Source organism: Rattus rattus, chromosome 3 (genome assembly GCF_011064425.1).
Source record: "Rattus rattus isolate New Zealand chromosome 3, Rrattus_CSIRO_v1, whole genome shotgun sequence".
NCBI lineage: Eukaryota > Metazoa > Chordata > Mammalia > Rodentia > Muridae > Rattus > Rattus rattus.
This window is the reverse complement of record NC_046156.1, coordinates 197,762,548-197,781,988: the sequence shown is the minus strand read 5'-3', so window position 1 is coordinate 197,781,988 and position 19,441 is coordinate 197,762,548. Positions and strand designations below refer to the sequence as shown.

General features: G+C 45.4%; 1 protein-coding gene across 2 annotated transcripts in view; it reads right to left on the bottom strand.

Annotated features, from left to right (window-relative positions):
* The window catches only part of Fcho2 (FCH and mu domain containing endocytic adaptor 2), a 102,385-nt gene extending 101,240 nt beyond the window's left edge, over positions 1–1,145 (bottom strand). Inside the window, exon 1 of one of the 2 annotated variants that reach the window (XM_032898986.1) lies at positions 701–1,145. In XM_032898986.1, the coding sequence (XP_032754877.1) occupies positions 701–871 (171 nt within the window). In that variant the 5' untranslated portion in view covers positions 872–1,145. The remainder of the gene's footprint in view (positions 1–700) is intronic. The other variant, XM_032898987.1, reaches the window with a different exon arrangement.
* Between the last annotated feature and the right edge of the window lie 18,296 nt (positions 1,146–19,441).

Here is a 19,441-nt window from a genome sequence, read left to right as displayed (position 1 = left end):
TCAGACAGCAGTGGCTGGCGTGACTGAAAGCTGACTCCTTTCAACACTTCTACACCTTACCCAAATAAAAGTGCCGTATTTGCAACTGTCGGGCCACAAAAACCAAGTTCGGCCAAGATACCTGAGCAAACACGTAACTTTCCTTGTTCACGGCAGAAGCGTACTTGCCATTATCGGCTAACAGCACGAAAGCACTCGTAGAGCAGAGGGCTGTGGGGAAAACGAGGAAGGTCCACGAAATCCAACTTCCACAGGCTTTGTGAGCAGGCCTGGAGGCAAAGTCCTGGGCGAAGCCCCACCAGCCCAGCCGCGCGGCCGAGAGGAAGTGCCGAGCCCGTGCGGCTGTGCACGGACTCTGCGCGGGGCTCTGGGCCTGCGCCGCGGGAAGCAGACCGGCCGGGTGCCCGGCTCCCCGCGCCCGACGCCGCGCACGCCCCGTCGGCGCTTTGTCCCCGCCCGGCGCCGCCGAACCTCGGAGTCCCCCCGCCACGGCTCCCGGGCCCCGCTGCCAGCCGGGGCGCCCCGCGCAGTTGCCGACCCGGAGGACGCGGTAGCCGCAGAGCCGTGGCCCGCGGGAGTTCGGCCGGGCAACCCCAGGCCGTGGACTCTAGCTCGGCCGCCTGAGGAGCCGCCGCCCGCCGCGCACGCAGGCCGCGGGGAGAAGCCGAAGCCCATGGCGTCCCCAACACCCTCCGCTCACCCAGAAATTCTCCACGAAATGCGCCATGACCATCGTGCCGCCGCCGCGCAGGGTTCCGCGTCCGCACCCGCCCGCCGCTGTGTAAACACGGACCGGCCCCCACGGCGCCCCCGCCTCTCGCCGCCGCCGCCGCCTTCTTCCCAGAGACCGCCCGCGCCCTCCAGGGCGCATGCGCCACCTAGCGGCCGCCGCCGCGGGACGAGCGCCTGGACGTGGAGCCCCGAGTGCGCGTGCGCGCAGCCTGTCGGGGTCCGAGCGTTCGCTGGGAATTTTACAGAGCTAAGTCTTCGCGATCCTCTGGGGCTGGCGGGAGCCAAGCGACCCGCAGGCCCGGGGGCGGAGCTAATAGGGCCCCGCCCACTCGCGGCCACTGTCCGGGCCTTCGAGGATCTCCAACAGACCCAGGTCCGGCCAGGCTGGGACTAGGGAAACTTGGCCGCCGGCCACCCCAAGGAGACTGGGAAACCTTTGGTCAAAGGGAGCCTTTCCTTGACTGGGAAGTAAGATCCAAAACAAAACTGTCCAAGGCCGGAAAGGGAGGGAACGCCCAGTGTCGCCTGCAAGACTCGGGCACCGCAGTCGGTCACAAGGGAGCCGGCCCGCCTGGACCGCCTGCTGAGAGCAGGAGTGACCCGAAAGGCGACCCCTCCAGGCCTGTTCACAAAGCCCATGGCGGCAATCTTACCAGTTTGTACACTCAGGAAGAAAGGACACAAGTTTTAACATGCCTCGGCCTGATGGAGAAAATAAATCCCTCTCCATGCCTTTCTTTCCAAAAGTTTAAAACAAAAACTTTTAGAGGTCCCAAGTTCATTAAGCTAGGTCAAAATCTGCAAGTTTGAAGTCAAGCGCTCCACAAATGATTTAGTGACGTTTTAACTACAATATATACACCGCGCTCTCTAAGATATTGTTTTCAAACATGGACAATATGACACTTTCTTCAAGGGAAAATCATTTGCCTCCCCAAAAGGAAAAACTTTCATATGGATGTATATAAAATCTTTAATATATCTTTTTTTTTTTTTTCTGGGGCTGGGGACCGAACCTAGGACCTTGTGCTTCCTAGGTAAGCGCTCTACCACTGAGCCAAATCCCCAACCCCTAATATATCTTTTATATGGTTGAAATGCAAAATATAACCAGGTTACAGTTGTACCTTTCGAAGAATACGACATCTAGAATCTGCTTAACAGTATTCCATGGGAGCTGAGCAGAAGACTAGGGTACAGGTGGAACAAGATTGGCCATAAGAGTTAATATTTGGAGTTGGGTGATAGAAAAATGCTAATTCAATATACTATTTTAAAAGATTTATGTGTCTGAGTGATTTCCCTGCATGTTAAGTATGAATTCCATGCATGTGCCCGGTGCCCAATAAGACCAGAAGAGGGTGTGGGATCCCCTGGAACTGAAGATATAGAGAGTTGTAAATCACCATGTGGACATTGGAATTGAATCAGAGTCCTCTGCAAGAGCAGTAATGCTCCTAACCACTGAGCAATCTCTCCTTTTGTATTTTTGTTTGTTTGGTTTTTTTTTCTTATATATGGTAACTCTCCTGTTAAATATTTGCTTTTGTTCTGTTAAACTATCGATAGATATACTATCCTTGGTGCTGAAGATATAAGAAAGTTCTAACAAAAGGAGTAAGTTCACCCTGCAAAAGTGGCTGACATGGATTCCTAATATCACTAGGGACTTAATGCAAGAAAGGATCCTGAAATCCTAGGTGTTAAGTGACCACATCTCTCTGTGTGTCTGTGTCTCTGTCTCTCTCTCTCTCTTACACACACACACACACACACACACACACACACACACACTTCCTTTAAAAAGAAAAGCTATGGGCTCAAGAGATGGCTCAGCGGTTAAGAGCACTGACTGCTCTTCCAGAGGTCATAAGTTCAATTCCCAGCTCACAACCATCTGTAATGAATCCAATCTTGTGTGTCTAAAGACAACTACAGTATAGTCACATACATAAAATACATAATAAATAAAATAACTTAAATAATATATTGTTATATATAAACATTTTATAGATGTGTGTGTGTATAAGCTACACAAGTGACTGTTAATTGTTATCTAATATTAAGCACCAATCCCTAACCACAAACTTCCTTTCCCATAACCAATGCCATTCGGGTCCCAGCAAAGCCCCTGTTAATATCTTTTTCTCTATCCTCATATTAAAAGGTAAAGTGTGAATGGCAGTGAAAACCCGTGAGAGGTGTGGAATGGCTACCCACATCAGAAGCAGGCAGCTTTGGAGTTCAGGCAAATTTGAGACACTGAAGTACTTACAGAAGGAAGGTTAACTTGTCAAATCCTTCCTCTGGGTTTGAATGCAATTGGCTCTTGCATAACAAAAAGTGGCTTTTCGGAGTAGTGTCAAAGCCAGATGTGTCTTCTCTTAAGGTTCTAATTAGTGGTTACAAAGCAGACTATTCAGCAGAGTGCTCACAGCAGCCGTAGCTGCTACACTGGCCACCATTTTGTTGTTGGTCTCATAGATATCAAGGCTGTCTGCCATGAAGATAAACACTCTTCTGTGTGTTTCAGGCGCTCATAAGGTTCATTGTGTGGTGATTACCTGGTCTTTAAGTTGCAGAGCCTTATAAACAGTGATTAAGGTGACGGGATTTCAGATAAGACAGTATAATAGAAGAAGAATCTGGGTGGCATCAGCCACCTTCCATCTTTATGAGAGATGTTTCCAGGGATCCTGGAAGAGGAAAGGCCTTGAGTGGGGAGCCACTCGAACGCCTTAGAGTACGATTGCTCACACACTTAGCCTGACATGTCTAACAACAATGTACGGCTTCCTGTCACTTAGTGCCAGTCACCTGACAGTTACTCAGTTAATGTTTGGTGACTGAGTGGATCATTAAGCCTATCATAAACACGCCAAGGTGGCCGAGTCCTTGGCGACGCAGTCTCTCCATTCTTTTACCCATGCTCTTTAATCTCAATGCTAATCCAATGCTTATAACAATATGGGGTTCTGCTTGGTTGAACTTTTCACCTTAGTTTAAATAGTTTCAAACAAATTCTTATGGGCTCGAGCACCCTTGTTATAGAGTACCGGTTTTAGTAAAACTAAGATGACATTGAACAAAGTTGTCTTAGTTAGGGTTTCTATTCCTGCACAAACATCGTGACCAAGAAACAAGTTGGGGAGAAAGGGGTTTATTCAGCTTACACTTCTATGTTGCTGTTTCATCACCAAAGGAAGTTAGGACTGGAACTCAAGCAGGTCAGGAAGCAGGAGCTGATGCAGAGGCCATGGAGGGATGTTTCTTACTGGCTTGCTTCCCCTGGCTTGCCCAGCTTGCTTTCTTATAGCACCCAAGACTACCAGCCCAGGGACAGCACCACCCACAATGGGCTGGGTCCTCCCTCCTTGATCACTAACTGAGAAAATGCCTTACAGCTGGGTCTCATGGAGGCATTTCCATAGCTAAGGTTCCTTTTCTGTGATAACTCCAGCTTGTGTCGAGTTGACACACAAAACCAGCCAGTACAAAAGTATTCAAGATAGGCTTTACAGGAGCGCTGTCTCGTGGGGACAGCACTCAACGCTTGAGCCTCCCATTTTGAGATGTCCTCATAGGAATTACCTCCCATACCTACTATAACCATGTCTGGGGAGAGGCTGCTGTTTCCCATTAAATTCTTACCCAAGCATAGACATTACAGCCCAAAGCATTCCTGGGCTGTTAAATCATAACATAATGAACGGTAGCAAGTAATAGAAGGAAAATTTTACATAAAATAAGCTTACTTGGGGCTTATAAAATATGGCTTACGTCCAAGTTCAAAGGCCCAAAGCATTAAGCAATAGAACTTGTCCACTTATGCATTCTTCAGTATGAATGTGGCCTTCTGACCGAGCTTTACAGCTGAGAGCACATTAGTCAACATTTAGTGGCAAGGCCTATTTCCTCATAACTGCTAGTTTCGTTTCAGAGGAGTGGCTCTGAAGGAAAGCGCATTTTCCCACTTGTGCTAGATGTAATTTTTGTAAATGCATTTATTTCACCAAGTCCCCAAATGAGAGCAGCTCAGGAGAGGCTTGAGTAAGACCCAGCCCCTGTTGTTTCCTTCACAAGGCAACATCTTGTGGCAGGTGCTGTACTCCTCCCAACAACAGCAAGTGGGGAAAGAGCTAAGCCCCCAAGAGGCAAGAAACAGGGAGATCTCAGACATCTGCAATTCTCTTGGTTTTTTTCCCCCCTGCTTGAGAACAAGCATATTTAAAGCTAACACTTTATGCAAAACAAAGAAAAGCCAAGGTAGCAGATGGTAGCCAGGCAGGCTGCGCTGTGAAGGCTGAGGGGTAGGAAGGAACGAGCAGACCAAAGGGCAGGAGGGAAGCAAATGCATCCTCTGCACAGCTGCCTCTGCTCTGACTGCACAGCCAGGCACTCGTCTCTCTTCTCTCGCAGGTGCACTTGGGACTGGCAGCCATTAGATGTGGCATCATCTCTCCCTCTGGAATGAGATGTATTTTCCCCGGAGGGCTCCCTTCCCTTGCTGTCTGCTCAAGAAGCATAAACACCTGACAGGCAGGCTTTACACTACTGGTGGCCACACCAGGAGCCAAACAGAGCTCTCTCGAAACTAAGAGAAACTAGAGAGTCACAAAGGCACTAACAGCCTAAAGACAGGAATGTTAAGTGGAAAGGCAGAAGATGGTATGATAAGTAAGCTAAAATCACAGATACACACACACACACACACACACACACACACACACAAATTCACAAAAATACTTTGTACAGAGGTAAGAATGAGATAGAAAAATGAAAAAGTTTTTAGACTAATAATTATTAAATACTTAATTTTAGTTTAATAGGACCATGTCCAGAGTAAAGAACAATTCTTGTTCTTTTTATTTAACTGTAACTGGGCCTAATCTTCTTTAATATCCTTCACTGGTTCTCTCCTTTCCCTCATTTATATAGGCAGTAGTCAGCTAATTAAGACACAATCCAGGGGGCTGGAGACGATGGAAGAGTCTCACTAAGGTATGGGAACAGTACCTGACACACCGGTGGTAACAAGAGCATGTGTGTTAAGTGAATAAGGTGGCATTGTTTCAAAAGGGTACTCTCACAGAAATTAGCCTTTCCTCTTCCGTTTCTCTTTCATGAAGGAACTAACAAGAAGCTGTCCTGACAAGGGCTGTCCTCCTTTAGCACAGTAGACTGGGGCACCCATGAACAGTAGACACCAGAATGACTCCCCGGGCTAGCTATCTCCCTAGCTAGATGAATAGCACTAGGAACTAAGCTACAGCAGCCAAGCAAGAGGCACCTTTGGCTAAGCTGTGCATGGAGGAAGTAGACTTGATCATCCTTAAAGATCCTCTGGAGCCTGGGCAGGGCTCTGAGTCTGGTTGATATGGTTCGGATCCAGCTCCTTTCCTATGAGACTGTGTCTGAAGACTTGGTCTCTAGTACGGTGATGTTAAGATACTTGAACCTTTAAGGGGAGGTGGGCCTATTGGAAATAATTAGGCCACGAGGGCACTCATTATGAGGGATTAATGCAGGTCTCTTGGGACTGGCTTGGTTCATGCAAAAATGGAATGCTGTAAAGTTACAACGTAGCCAGACATCTCTTGTGAACTCTTCCTCGAACTCTACTTACCGTGGTGCCGTCTACCAAGAGGCCTGCACTGCAACTGAGCAGCTGCCTGTGCTGTGTTCTCCAATTTTTAGAACGCTGGGCCTGATAGGGTCTGAGGCTGCCTGCTCTGCAGAAAGGAACCCATGCCTGATACTGTAAACCTGGTCAAAAGCCCCTGGCTAGGGAGATCATAGGCTCTAGGGAGCCCTACCTTTGTTGTTTGCCTAAACGAACAAGGCATCAACTGTCTTCTTTTTCACTTAGAGCTGCTCTCGGCCTTGCTCAGCCTTGTAGTGAGCAGTAGGTAGTGAAGAGACAGCTGGCTAAAGTGCTAAGGGTAAGCGACTGTTGAGTGCTGAGCCCTAAATAAGCCATCACTCCCTCCCAGACTCAGGAAGCGTCAAGGAAGGAAGTCAGGACAGGAGACCAAAAGACAGGAACCGGGAGGCAGAAGCTGACGATGCAGAGGCCATGGAGGGAGTGCTGCTTCCTGGGTTGCTCTTCCTGGTTTGCTCAACCTGCTTTCTTATAGAACCCAACCTGCTTTCTTATAGAACCCACCGTGGGCTGGGCCCTCCCCATTGATCGCTAATTGAGAAAATGCCTTCCAGCTGGATCACATGGAGACATTGCCTCAACTGACTATGCCTTCCTCTCTGATGACTCTAGCTTGTGTCAAGTTGTTAGAAAACCAGCCAGTACAACCACTGAGATTAGCCAGGATCATGCAGTCATGAACTCAACAGCTATGGTTACCTGCAGGAGACAGGGCCTGGCAACATTCCACAGTAGACAGGAAAGGGACTATGCCTCCATCTGTTCCTGAGGAACTGTTGACAGTCAATGGTTGCTAAGGGAAGACTTATTTTCCTCAGGGGTGTAGCCATTAGTAGGTTGCCTTTGCTCCAAAATAGCCCCTACCTCACGTTCATGCAAGCAACCCTAATTAAACAGTGGGACAGACACATGTGGGGACACAGTCACTACTTTTAGCTGCGAGCTTCTGGGAGCTGTTCTCGCTTTATTCCTTTTCTCTTTCTTTCCACTCAGATTCCCTGTATTAGCTTTTCTCTCAGCTTGCTTTCGCCGCCGCAGAGGCTTGCAAAGGAAACACTCCGCCCTTTCTCCTTCCCTCCCTCCCTCCTTCCATTCTCTCCCTCCTCTGTTTTTCCAAAGAGGGTTTCTCTGTGTATTCCTGGCTGTCCTGGAACTTGTTCAGTAGACTAGGCTGGTCTCGAACTCAGGGACTTGGTTGCCTCTGCCTCCAGAGTACTGGGATTAAAGTCATGTGCTGCACCACCACCCAGCTTCATCATTTTTTTTTAATTTTTTTTTTAAAGATTTATTTATTTATGTTATGTATATGAGTACACTTTCGCCGTCTTCAAACACACCAGAAGAGGGCATCAGATCCCCATGACAGATGGTTGTGAGCCACCATGCGGTTGCTGGGATTTGAACTCAGGACCTCTGCAAGAGCAGTCAGTGCTCTTAACCACTGAGCCATCTCTCCAACCCCTCATTTTTATTTTTTTATTTATTTTTTTTAATTCACTGAGTCTAACCAGGAGCCTCTGCATGACTGTGAGTTTGGAACTACCCAGTGGAGCCTAAGGAGCTTGACAATTAGTCAGAGAAACAACTGCTTCATGTGTTATTTCAGTCCTGTATATTAAAGGACTCCGCCATTACATCCATGTGAATCCATTACATCCCTAGAGTCCTCGGGATACACGGCTGAACACGGTGACTGTTCCTCCCCTAAAACCAATTGGTAGCCAGTAGTTCAGTGGGAAGGGTAGAACCTCTGAGCCCCTCCCTGATCCATGATTGACTTCTAGACCTGGTCTTGACTGTGTTGCTGTGCCCAGAAGACAAGATCTTAGGGCCCGTTTTATCGCCAGGCTCTTTCTAGCCCTACTCCCTTAAAAGTGGTGGTACTGTTGTCCTGTTCTCCTTCAATTAGTTCTAGCTGGCCTTTTGAGTTGGGAGGCAAACAATTTAGAAAGAAATGGGAGTGTTCTCCCTCCCTCCCTCCCTCCTTTACTCCCTACCCCCCCCCTCCCGAGCTGGGGACTGAGCTCCCAGGGCCTTGCGCTTGCTAGGCAAGCGCTCTACCACTGAGCTAAATCCCCAACCCCTCTCCTGGAGTTTCTTATCTCCATAGACCCATTTTCCTCAATGTGATAATTCAAATTTTTAGCACAATCCTTACATTGTGAGTAACAATAGAAAATGATCTTTGGCATAAAATTTGAGTTTCGATATGAAAAATTTAAATGTATTTGTCTTTGAATGATTTGTTTGAAATGAACATCACTAGACTATGATCTATAAATATGCGCTCCTTTCTGGAGGTATCTTTAAGTGTTTGTCCTTCCTTGAGAGAGGCAAGACTTTGTATTGGCGTGTTGCTTCATATACTTCCTGTACTGAGAAAACATACTCCAGGAAATTAAATGAATTGCCTAAGATCTCATAACAAGTAAATTGGGGTGTGGGGGGGTATCGTAACTATAGCCATATAAAGAAGGAATGGAGAAGGGTCTGGGAAGGTGGCTCAGTCTGTGAATACTTGGTGTCTAAACATAGGACCAGAGTTTGATCCCCAGAACCCACATAAAAAGTCAAGAGTAATGCTAAGAGTTTAAAATCCCTGTAGTGGGGGGGGGCAAGGAAGGACCCCTGGGGTTGACCACTTTCTCCATACAAACACACAAAGAGGTGTAGACAGAGGGAAGCGAGACCTTGAGCACCAAGATGAAAAGAGGGAGCATTAGGAGGAAAGCTAAACTTGTACCTGGGACTTTAACTTCCAAATTTGATCACATTCATATATATACACATATACATAGGTATAGATCTATAGATATGAGTGTTTTGGGGGGATTTTGTTGTTGTTGTTCAACAGTCTTCACATTCTCTCCATAGATCGACCTTTTCCTTGGCTTCCTTCCCCCTAAACCTAGGTATGATATGACTTGAGATGATACGGATACGAATGCTAATAAGGGTCCCATTAAATTTTAAAGACATTTATATTCAACTTCCTGTTTTAAAACTCTTTTGTTTCCTTACTATCAGCTCTAAAGTGTAATTGTTCAAAAACTCAAGGTCTAATAAAAATATAGGGCTGACCCACCCTAAACAGGACATCTGGTTATTGTACTAAACGCTGGTCCCTGTGGGCTGAGGGTACAGCCCCACGGTAGAGCATAGACTGAGCATGCGGGAAGCGGGGGCGAGGGATTCGATCAAAAGTACTGAAAAGGGAAAAAGGAAAAGAGCCTGTTTTACAGTAGAAGGAGATGGAAAATCCTCCAAGCCTATAGATGTTCTGAATGCCCTCCATCAAAACCCTTAAGAACCACTACCACATTCTCTACATAATCCTCCATAGGGAGAGCCACTCACAGTCAACCAGAGACTCAAATGACGGAAGTAAGGCTGGGGTATAGCTTAGTGTCAAGAGCACCTCTCCAGCTCATGCAGGGCATGCACACACGCGCGCGCGCACACACACAGACACACACACACACACACGCACAGAAATGACCTTTGATCCTAGCTTTAAAATCCCACTGGATGACATCTGCCTTTCTTTATTGTGTTCCAAGATCATAAAGTGTTACCAACTGTTTTTTGGGGGATTTTTTTTTTTTTTGCTTCCCCATTTAGGCACATAAAATATAGGTTGTTGTTTTTTTCCTTCTACCTCCCACATGCCAGCTAAAACCAGTTCTTTCCTTTATTCAAAATTGTCTTCAAATATGTCTTCTGAGAAGAGAATGTCACTCACACATATTCTTGCTATAAAGTCCCTTGTATTTCTCATCTCTTTGTGTTCACCGAAGGATGCAGGCCTTCAGTGAGGTAGCCTAGAGCTGGGACAAAAGCCATAACCTCTGTTTATAATATCTTTTTTGCTCTCCTCTTGCAGGTACATACATTTGACCTGGTGTTTCCATGTGTATATTGGGGGTGGGTGTCCTGTTTCTTTGCTCCTGAAAAATGCACCCTCTCACCAGGCAGTAGTGGCCCAAGCTTTTAACCCCAGCACTTCAGAAGCAGAGGCAGACAGATGTCTGTGAGTTGGAGGCCAGCCTGGTTTACAAAGCAAGTTCCAGACAGCCAGGGCTACAAAGAGACATCCTGTCTTGAAAAGCAAACCCACAAACAAAAAGGCACATCTACTTTCCACTTTGTGCATGGGCTTCTGTATTTGGGATAGCATTTCTTACATCACTGATGTGTTTTGGCCTATCCTACATGTGTGAAAAGAACAGATGAATCTTGTTCTCAGAATTCTTACAGCCAGAAGGGATAGACAAGAGAATACATAATATATGTGAGTAGATACCTGGCTGATAAATAACTACAACGTCAACACATAAGCCAGGACGGCATCAGTCTAGTGTTGTGCTGAAGTACAATCCACGAGAGCAAGCGATTCACACAAAACATCGCACTTCTCAAAATCACTGGGCACCTTACGTTTTCAGTGCTGAGGCTCTAACTCAAAGGCCCAGCTCGTGTTACCAAAGTGTGGCACAGCCGCCAGGCCCAGGAAGAGATTTTAATTGCTCTCACTACACACAGGAAAATACATGTGTGAGGGAATGCACGGTGGTGTTTCCACGATGTACACAGATAAATATGTACTTTTCAAATAAAAAGTAATGTACGCCAGGGATGCTATGCGTGCTTTTTTATTTATTTATTTACTTAATCACTTATTTTTCAAAACAGGGTTTCTCTCTGTGTATTCCTGGCTGTCCCGGAACACACTCTGTAGACAAGGCTGGCTTTGAACTCACAGTGCTCTACCTGCCTCTGCCAGGGATTAAAGCCAAGCACACTCCTGTGCGTACACACACACACACACACACACACACACACACACACTCACACACACACACACACCACTCCTCAACCCCCAACCCTGCAATGCACTCTTGTAATCCCAGTACTCAAGAGGCTGAGATTAACTTGAGCTCCCTAGAAAGATCTGTCTCCAAAAGGCTGTGGGGAGAGGCTTTGTAATGGGGTCAAGTGATAAGCACAGGCCTAGTACATGGGAGGACCTGAGTTTAGTCCCCACTACTGAAATATTTGTTTGTTTGTTTTTAAGTAAGTAACTCGGGACCATGTAGACAACGACTCTAAAGTAAAACAAAACTACCTAGGCTGCGGTTTGTGAGCTCCCTGTCCTTAAGGATAGTGCCTTAACCACGTGTGTGACTCAGGCTGTGTCGCTGTAAAGTAGGGATGATCGTACCCACTTCAAAGAGGTGCTATTATGAATCGAAACATGTACAACTCTGAGAATAGTACCTGCACTGTAATAAACACACCGGCTGAAAGCAGTTAAGACTATTCAGATCAGGGAACAAGGGAGCTATTTGGGAGGGCATATTCAGTGTAGACTTAGAGGTTGAGATGGAAGGAAAGAATCTTGTGGTGTCTGCGGCAGAAAAGTGAATGCAAGTTGGAAAAATGAGGCAAAGAATAAAGCTAGGGCCAGGTGACCTCAGGCCTGGAAGGGCCCTTCTGATAGGGTTCTAAGAGCCTCAGGAAGTCATCCAAGGGTTTTCAGGAAAGGAATGGCATGAACAAATGCTAACAAGGTCTATTCTTGCTGTGATGTGAAAGGTGGGTTATAGAAGTGCAAGAAGTTCTTAAACATCTCCTGCACACCACTAGATTCCAGATGCATAGCATCCTAAGTAGAAAAAAACAGGGCAAAAAAAAATTGCTGGGTTGGAGATGGCTCAGAGGTTAAGAGCACTGACTGCTCTTCCAGAGGTCCTGAGTTCAATTCCCAGCAACCACATGGTGGCTCACAACCATCTGTAATGGGATCTGATGCCCTCTTTTTGTGTGTCTGAAGAGAGTGACAGTACCCAAAAAAAAAAAATAAATAAATCTTAAAAAAAAAAAAAAAAAAGAAAGAAAAGAAAGAAAAAGAAAAAGATGGTGGTGCATGCCTTTAATCTCAGCACTCCGTAGGCAGAGGAGTTCATGGTCGGCCTGGTCTACAGAGTGGGTTCCAGTACAACCAGTGCTTCACAGAGAATCCCTGTCTCAAAAAACAAAACAAAACAAAAGGGGTTGGGGATTTAGCTCAGTGGTAGAGCACTTGCCTAGCAAGCACAAGGCCCTGGGTTCGGTCCCCAGCTCCGGAAAAAACAAAACAAAACAAAAAACAAAAACCTAAAACCAAAACCAACCAAAGAAAAACCCGAGGTGGAGGAGGAAGGAAGGGGAAAGAAAGGCGAATAGCCCGAGGGACTGCCTGCCTCTTGTGCCTCTAGTCTTTGCTTTGTCATTGTTCTACATCCTTAGAGGCCTAAACTCTAACATTAAAAGAGAAATTTTACCCAGATGTAAAAAACAACGGCGGTAGCCCCGAGGTTAAAGGACAGTGCTGTAACTGGATGTACCAGTATGGTCTGGATGCTTGGTACGAAAAACATACATATCACTGCAGAGGTGAAGAATGTATATAATAAAAGTGAAAATATTTTCCTGGTCCGCGGATGCAGCTCAGTGGTAGAGCTTGGCAAGCTTGCGTGAGATCCTTGGTTCAGTTCTGAGCGTGGAAAAAGTTTTTCTTTTTTTTTTTTTTTTTACTTTAATACAATTTGGTTGTTATCGGTTGTGTAAAATTATTATTACATGATGCTTCATTTTCTTGATTTTTTAGGATTATTCTACTACTCTAAGCTGCAAGCATCTGTGACATCTGAACACTCCAGCCTAGGACAAGGACTCAGTGGTTAAGGACACACATCCTGCTCTCCAGAAGACCCGAGTTAGGGTCCTAGGATGCCAGACCAGCAGCTCCTACCATCTGTAACTCCAGCTCCGGGGACACTGGACTCTGCAGGGACTTCTCTCTCTTGTGTACCTTCCCACACGGAGACTTAGAAACATAGCTAAGGAAAAAAAAAAACCAAAAAACAAATCCTTACATTTCAGCCTGAATTGTTTTTACTTATTTTTAAAACCTTCCTGTCTAAAAGATTATCCATTTTAAAAAGAAATTTTGAAAAATTTGTTTTGCCTACATGTATGTATGTACATAGGTATGTACGTATATGTGTGTATGTGTGTGTGTCACCTATGTGCCCAGCCCCATTGGGGTCAGAAGAGGGCATCAGATCCCCTGGTACTAAGAGTTACAAATAATTATGAGTCATCATCTGGTTGCCAGGAACCAAACATGGGTCCTTTGCAAGAACAAGTGCCCTTAACCACTGAGCCACCTCTTCAGTCTCTGATCTGTTTTCTTAAGAGTCAAACATATTGGGGTTGGGGATTTAGCTCAGTGGTAGAGCACTTGCCTAGCAAGCGCAAGGCCCTGGGTTCGGTCCCCAGCTCCGAAAAAAAGAAAAAAAAAAAAGTCAAACATATTTATTAAAACCTATGTTGTTGGGCTGGAGAGATGGCCCAGCGGTTAAGAGCACTGACTGCTCCTCCAGAGGTCCTGAGCTCAATTCCCAGCAACCACACGGTGGCTCACAACCATCTGTAATGGGATCTGATGCAATCTTCTGCTGTGTCTGAAGACAGCCGCAGTGCACTCACATATAAAATAAATAAATCTTTAAAAATAAAATAACCTATGTTGTTAAAGATGTTCCCCATGGATTTTGTTCAATGTCCCTACATAAGCTAAGGCAGAGTAAAGCATCATGGTATGCCCCCAACCATGGTACTGAGATGACAGAAGTCTGTCTCTACAGGAGGAAGGGCTACGGCAGGTATTCTCAGACAGATGTCTCCTCTCCACAAAGAGGTTCAAGGACTCCAGTGATTTCCTCTTCTCTTAGAAGAAAGGAAGTATCGATTTTTGTTTCTGGTAAGGAGATTTTTTTTTTTAATATTTATTTATTTTAGGTATATGAAACACTGTAGTTGTCCTCAGACGCACCAGAAAAGGGCATTGGATCTCATTACAGATGGTTGTGAGCCACCATGTGGTTGCTGGGAATTGAACTCAGGACCTCTGGAAGAACTGTCAGTGTTCTTAACCACTGAGCCATCTCTCTAGCCCAGGAGATTTGTGTCAATGATAAATTATGCCTCTTTGATTAGCTGATGTCTTTATTTCTGGCACGTTCTTCTGAATTCTACAATAAATATTTTAAATTAACAAGTGAACATATTCAGTATTCTATGCTGCTTATGTTGAAAGATACCATTTGTGATCTTATCTACATGATCATTCTTTCCAAACTTTTAAAATCTGTAATTGTAATGAAAAGTTAATTCATAAAAATAACTCATGACATTTTGTCTGGCTCCCTTCTGTACCTGTCACGGACAGAGGGAAACCGGTTAGTCTGACATTTACTTGGTCAGAACTAATATCTTCACCCCTCAAAATACATGTGTAATGGAAAATATTGTTCCTATGATTTTCAAAAGAATTTCAAGTTGGGGATTTGGCTCAGTGGTAGAGCGCTTGCCTAGGAAGCGCAAGGTCCTGGGTTCGGTCCCCAGCCCCGGAAAAAGAATTTCAAATAAAGGTGCAACTTTATTTGTTTTCTGAGGGAGAGGAGGATTGGATGCCGTTCGGCAGAAATTCTCCTTCTAACAGCATTTCTGCATGTGACTCATCTCAATGGCCTGTCATCTGTGCGGCCATCTGATGTTAACACCGAAGGGGTGTCACAGGACAGACTTCCTCTTCTCTCTCTTCCACAGCACGCTGCTTCCTGGAAAGTCAGAGTTAATCTGCATCATTTCTAACTCAAATCCACTCCCTCAGCTTTTCGGTCAGTTCCCACTAACACCTCAGACCACTAGTCCAACAATGGGACTATTTGCTGTTTGAGACAGGGCCTTTGTAGGTTGTCCTGGTCACTGTATAGGCCAGCCTAGCCTTGACTTTAGAGATCTGCCTGCTTCTGCCTCCAGAGTCCTGGGATTAAAGGCGTGTGCCACCTGCTCGGCTGTTAATTTGTCATCTCTGGCTCTGCTCTGGAGCCATGAGCTCTACTGGCTTCTTCCCAGTCCCACAGCTGAGCATGGGTCTTCCAGTGGCTGTGACCTTTCTCAGTTGACAGGCCTCCTTCCTCCTTAGGTCTTTTAGGTTGGGAGTTGTGGAACTGGCGATTTGGTTTCTTATTCTTGTTACTTTTTAGTTTCTAAGGAGAGAGGCAGAAGACCTCTGGCTTTTCCATGCAGTGTTAATACTTGGATAGCTTTGCTTTCATTTGTTCCATTTATATTTTGCTTTTTTAAAAAGGATTAAAGTACAAAGGGACAGGGTTGGGGATTTAGCTCAGTGGTAGAGCGCTTGCCTAGCAAGCGCAAGGCCCTGGGTTCGGTCCCCAGCTCCGAAGAAAAGAAAAGAAAAATAAAAGGTACAAAGGGATTACATTATTACATTTTCATTATAATGTCAGTATATGTGGCTCACATCTGCTCCTCCCCGCCGTCCCCTGGATCCCTGCCACCACTGCTAGTGCCCTTCCTCCCCACTTCCTCCCTGCCAAATGTTCCCCTTCTGCTTTCCTGTCCTTTGCATATATTTGTGTAACTTCTGCACTTAAGAAAGCACACACTGTTTGTCTTTCCCCTCTCCTTTTTCTCTCCCAATAGGCCTCCACTTTACATCATATATACATGCATACATATACATGCTGGTATTTAAGTCGAGGTTTAAATAGATTCCTCATAGGAAAAACATGTTTATCTGAGTCACTTCATGTTCCCCATTTCCTTCTGGATTACATAATTTTTTTTCTTTATGGCTAAATAAAACTCCAGTGTGTGTGTGTGTGTGTGTGTGTGTGTGTGTGTGTATGCATATATATGATGCTTTCTTTACCCATCTATGGCTGACGTACATCAGCCCAATTCCCATAACTTGCCTGTTGTGAACAGCACTGCAGTAACATGGATGTGCAAGTGTCTTTCTGGTCCTGAGGATATTAGTTATATATATGCAAAGTTCGTATCTGTGCCCATTTAGGTTTGTTATGCTAGGGTATCCCTGCTCTGCTCCTAAATTTGGTGCTATTTTTTTTTTTTTTTTTTTTTTTTTTTTTTTTTTTCCGGAGCTGGGGACCAACCCAGGGGCCTTGCGCTTGCTAGGCAAGCGCCTACCACTGAGCTAAATCCCCAACCCCTTGGTGCTATTTTTTAAACTCACTTTCCCCCATAGTGGTGATTCCTTACTTCCTGTCCCTATCTGTAGTTACAGGAAACCCTCACTTCAAAAGGGAACTGTTTACCTGGTAATAGATACAGGCTTTGGTTGGGGTACAACAGGCTGTAGGTGACCTGACCTCTAGGTTTGGTCTCCCTGACTCTCCAGGGCATTGTCCCTGTTCTCCAATCATAGCTTGCTCTGGAGCTGAGATATTTGGTGAATGTTTAACAGCCAGCTTGGAGGTGAGAGTTCATGCTGATTTGCAGCATTTGCTAATTTGCTTACCAAGTAATCTGCCACATGAGCCAGTCACTGGATGGCAATGGACGGGAAGAGCCTGGCCTCACTCTCTCCCCAGGGTCAGGTCTGACATGGATGGGGAAGGGCCTGGCCTCACTCTTTTCCCAGGGTCAGGTCTGACCTGGATGGGGACATGGACAGGAAGAGCCTGGCCTCACTTCCTCTTCTGCTCAGATAAGCTGTAGGAGTGACTTTTCCATGCCTTAGAGGGGAGCTGGTGATTCCTACAGGACTGACTTAGCAGTCAGTACTTTGGTTGTTTCCTGGTTTAAGTTCCACTGTGCTAGCAATTTCTACCAATTCTCATGTTTGTGTTTTGTATTTTCCCAAATCTTCAGTCTTACATTTGTTTCCTCCAAGTACCCTTTCTAAGTTTTCTGTGTTGATATCTTTGTGAGTCCAGTTAAATTAAAGACGGCAAAAGGGAGTCGTTCTAGCTCATGTTTTCTTCAGAAGCCACTCACCTCTCCTCTCTAGGAGGTCACTCCTCTCCCATGACCCGTGGCTTTCCTGTGAGCTCCTCTTTAAAGATGGTTCAACTGAGAAGGGCCATTGAGGGATGCTGGGAGGTTTCGGAGAAGTTGTAATGGCTCGACTTAAGTTACCGAATGCTATACCTGAGCTTCAGCTGGGGACTACCTTGTTTGGTTTAGAGTGCCATGCACAATGGCCAGAGCAGAACAGCCCACAGGTGCCTGGGCTAAGGAACAGACAGGATTCTAGGGAACAAGCGTCTGTCTAAGGATCTAAATGATGATCTCACAAGTCAGATGAGGAAACTCCCACTCATTTAGAAGGCCCTTGGAAGTGGGCAGCTCGGATCTCCATATGATCTCTTGATGTTATTTGAATCTAATGATTGAAGGCGGGAAGCAGAAGCAGGCATGAGTCTGAGGTCAGTGAGACAGGGCTAGGACTATACAGAGCCTTTTTCAAAAACCAACCCCCTGCCCCCACACTACAGCAACCCCCTGTGACTTGCCTTGTTATTAACAAAGTTTTCTCTCCCTTTTATGCTAACTTATACAAATTAGAATTTTTTTTATTTATTATGTATACAACATTCTCCCTGCACGTATGCTTGCATGCCAGAAGAGGGCATCGGATCCCATTACAGGTGGTTGTGAGCCACCATGTAGTTGCTGGGAATTGAACTCAGGACCTCTGGAAAAGCAGTCAGTGCTCTTAACCTCTGAGTCATCCCTCCAGCCCTAGTAGAATTTTCTAATCTTGAAGATACAAGATATAGTGTGGTTGCTACCATTTTTATTTTTTTAAGACTGGGTTTCTCTGTGTGACCCTGGCTGTCCTGGCACTTGCTATTTAGACCAGGCTGGCCTTAAAGTCACAGAGATGCTTCTGCCTCCCAAGTTTTGGAATTAAAGGCTTGCACATTTTATTTTAAATCTATTTGGAAATTCCATTGGAGGATTTAGTCCTTGGCACTTGCCCTGCTTGTCTGGAGCTGCTCTCCCTCTCTCCCTTCCTCCTCCCTCTTCTCAGTACTGGAGTGCTAGGATTATAGGTGTGAGCCACCACTCTCCTGAACCCCAAGCTTCCCAATACCTCCCCCCACACCAAGTCAGAATCACTTTTATCTAGGATAAGATTAAATAGGATGGTAGAGATCTTATAACTAACTACCAGCTTAAAAAGGATGTAGAAAAGCATGTGCTGCTATAACCACCCCAGACAAGAAGGAAGAAATGCTCAAAACTTCCAGAAATGTGACAAGAAGTGGGGTGTCTTGAAGATGCAAAAGTACTGCTCACAAGATATGTGCTTATTCCAAATCGGAGAGCGTGGTCAGCAGCACACGGCTGGCATGGTGGGCCCGCCGGCAGGGTTCTCCTTAGAAAAGGCTGTTGTTACTCCAGATGCACATTTCTGGACCCAGTAAGGGAAAGGATGAACTGAGATGGCAGTACCTGTTCACAGCAATGAGTTTATTCTCTTTTAAAACGCCAATGCCGGGGTTGGGGATTTAGCTCAGTGGTAGAGCACTTGCCTAGCAAGCGCAAGGCCCTGGGTTCGGTCCCCAGTTCGAAAAAAAAAAAAAAAAAAAAGAAAAACAAAACAAAATGCCGATGCCATGAATGGCTGAGGAATCTCAGGTGAAAGCAAATCACCCACTGCTGGTGGCTTTCTTTTCTTTTTTTCTTTTTCTTCTGATATTAGGATACTTAGTAACATCTGGAAATATAAATTAGATCTTTTTTATTTTTGAGATTACTTATTGTATACCCTTGATGGCTTAGAACTTGGGATCTTCCTGCCTCAATCTGAGTGACATCAAATCAGACCACTGTTTTGTTTTGTGTGTGTGTTTACAAAAGATACAGTTTCTGGGCATACATGTTGAGATACTTACTGAGAAAGAGGTACTTCCAACTTACTCAGATGGTTCTGGAAGCTTTGTCTACTTAAAAAAGATTTAAAAGACAATATTTACATACCCATGTTTATTAAAATGAACCTTAGAGCCATACCAAAAAAGTATATTCATTCATACAATGGACTACTACATGATAGTAAAGGAATGAGCAACTGATGCCAGGAATCAACACTATTTTTTTTTTTTTAATGTATATGAGCACACTGTAGCTGTCTTCAGACACACCAGAAGAGGGCATCAGAGC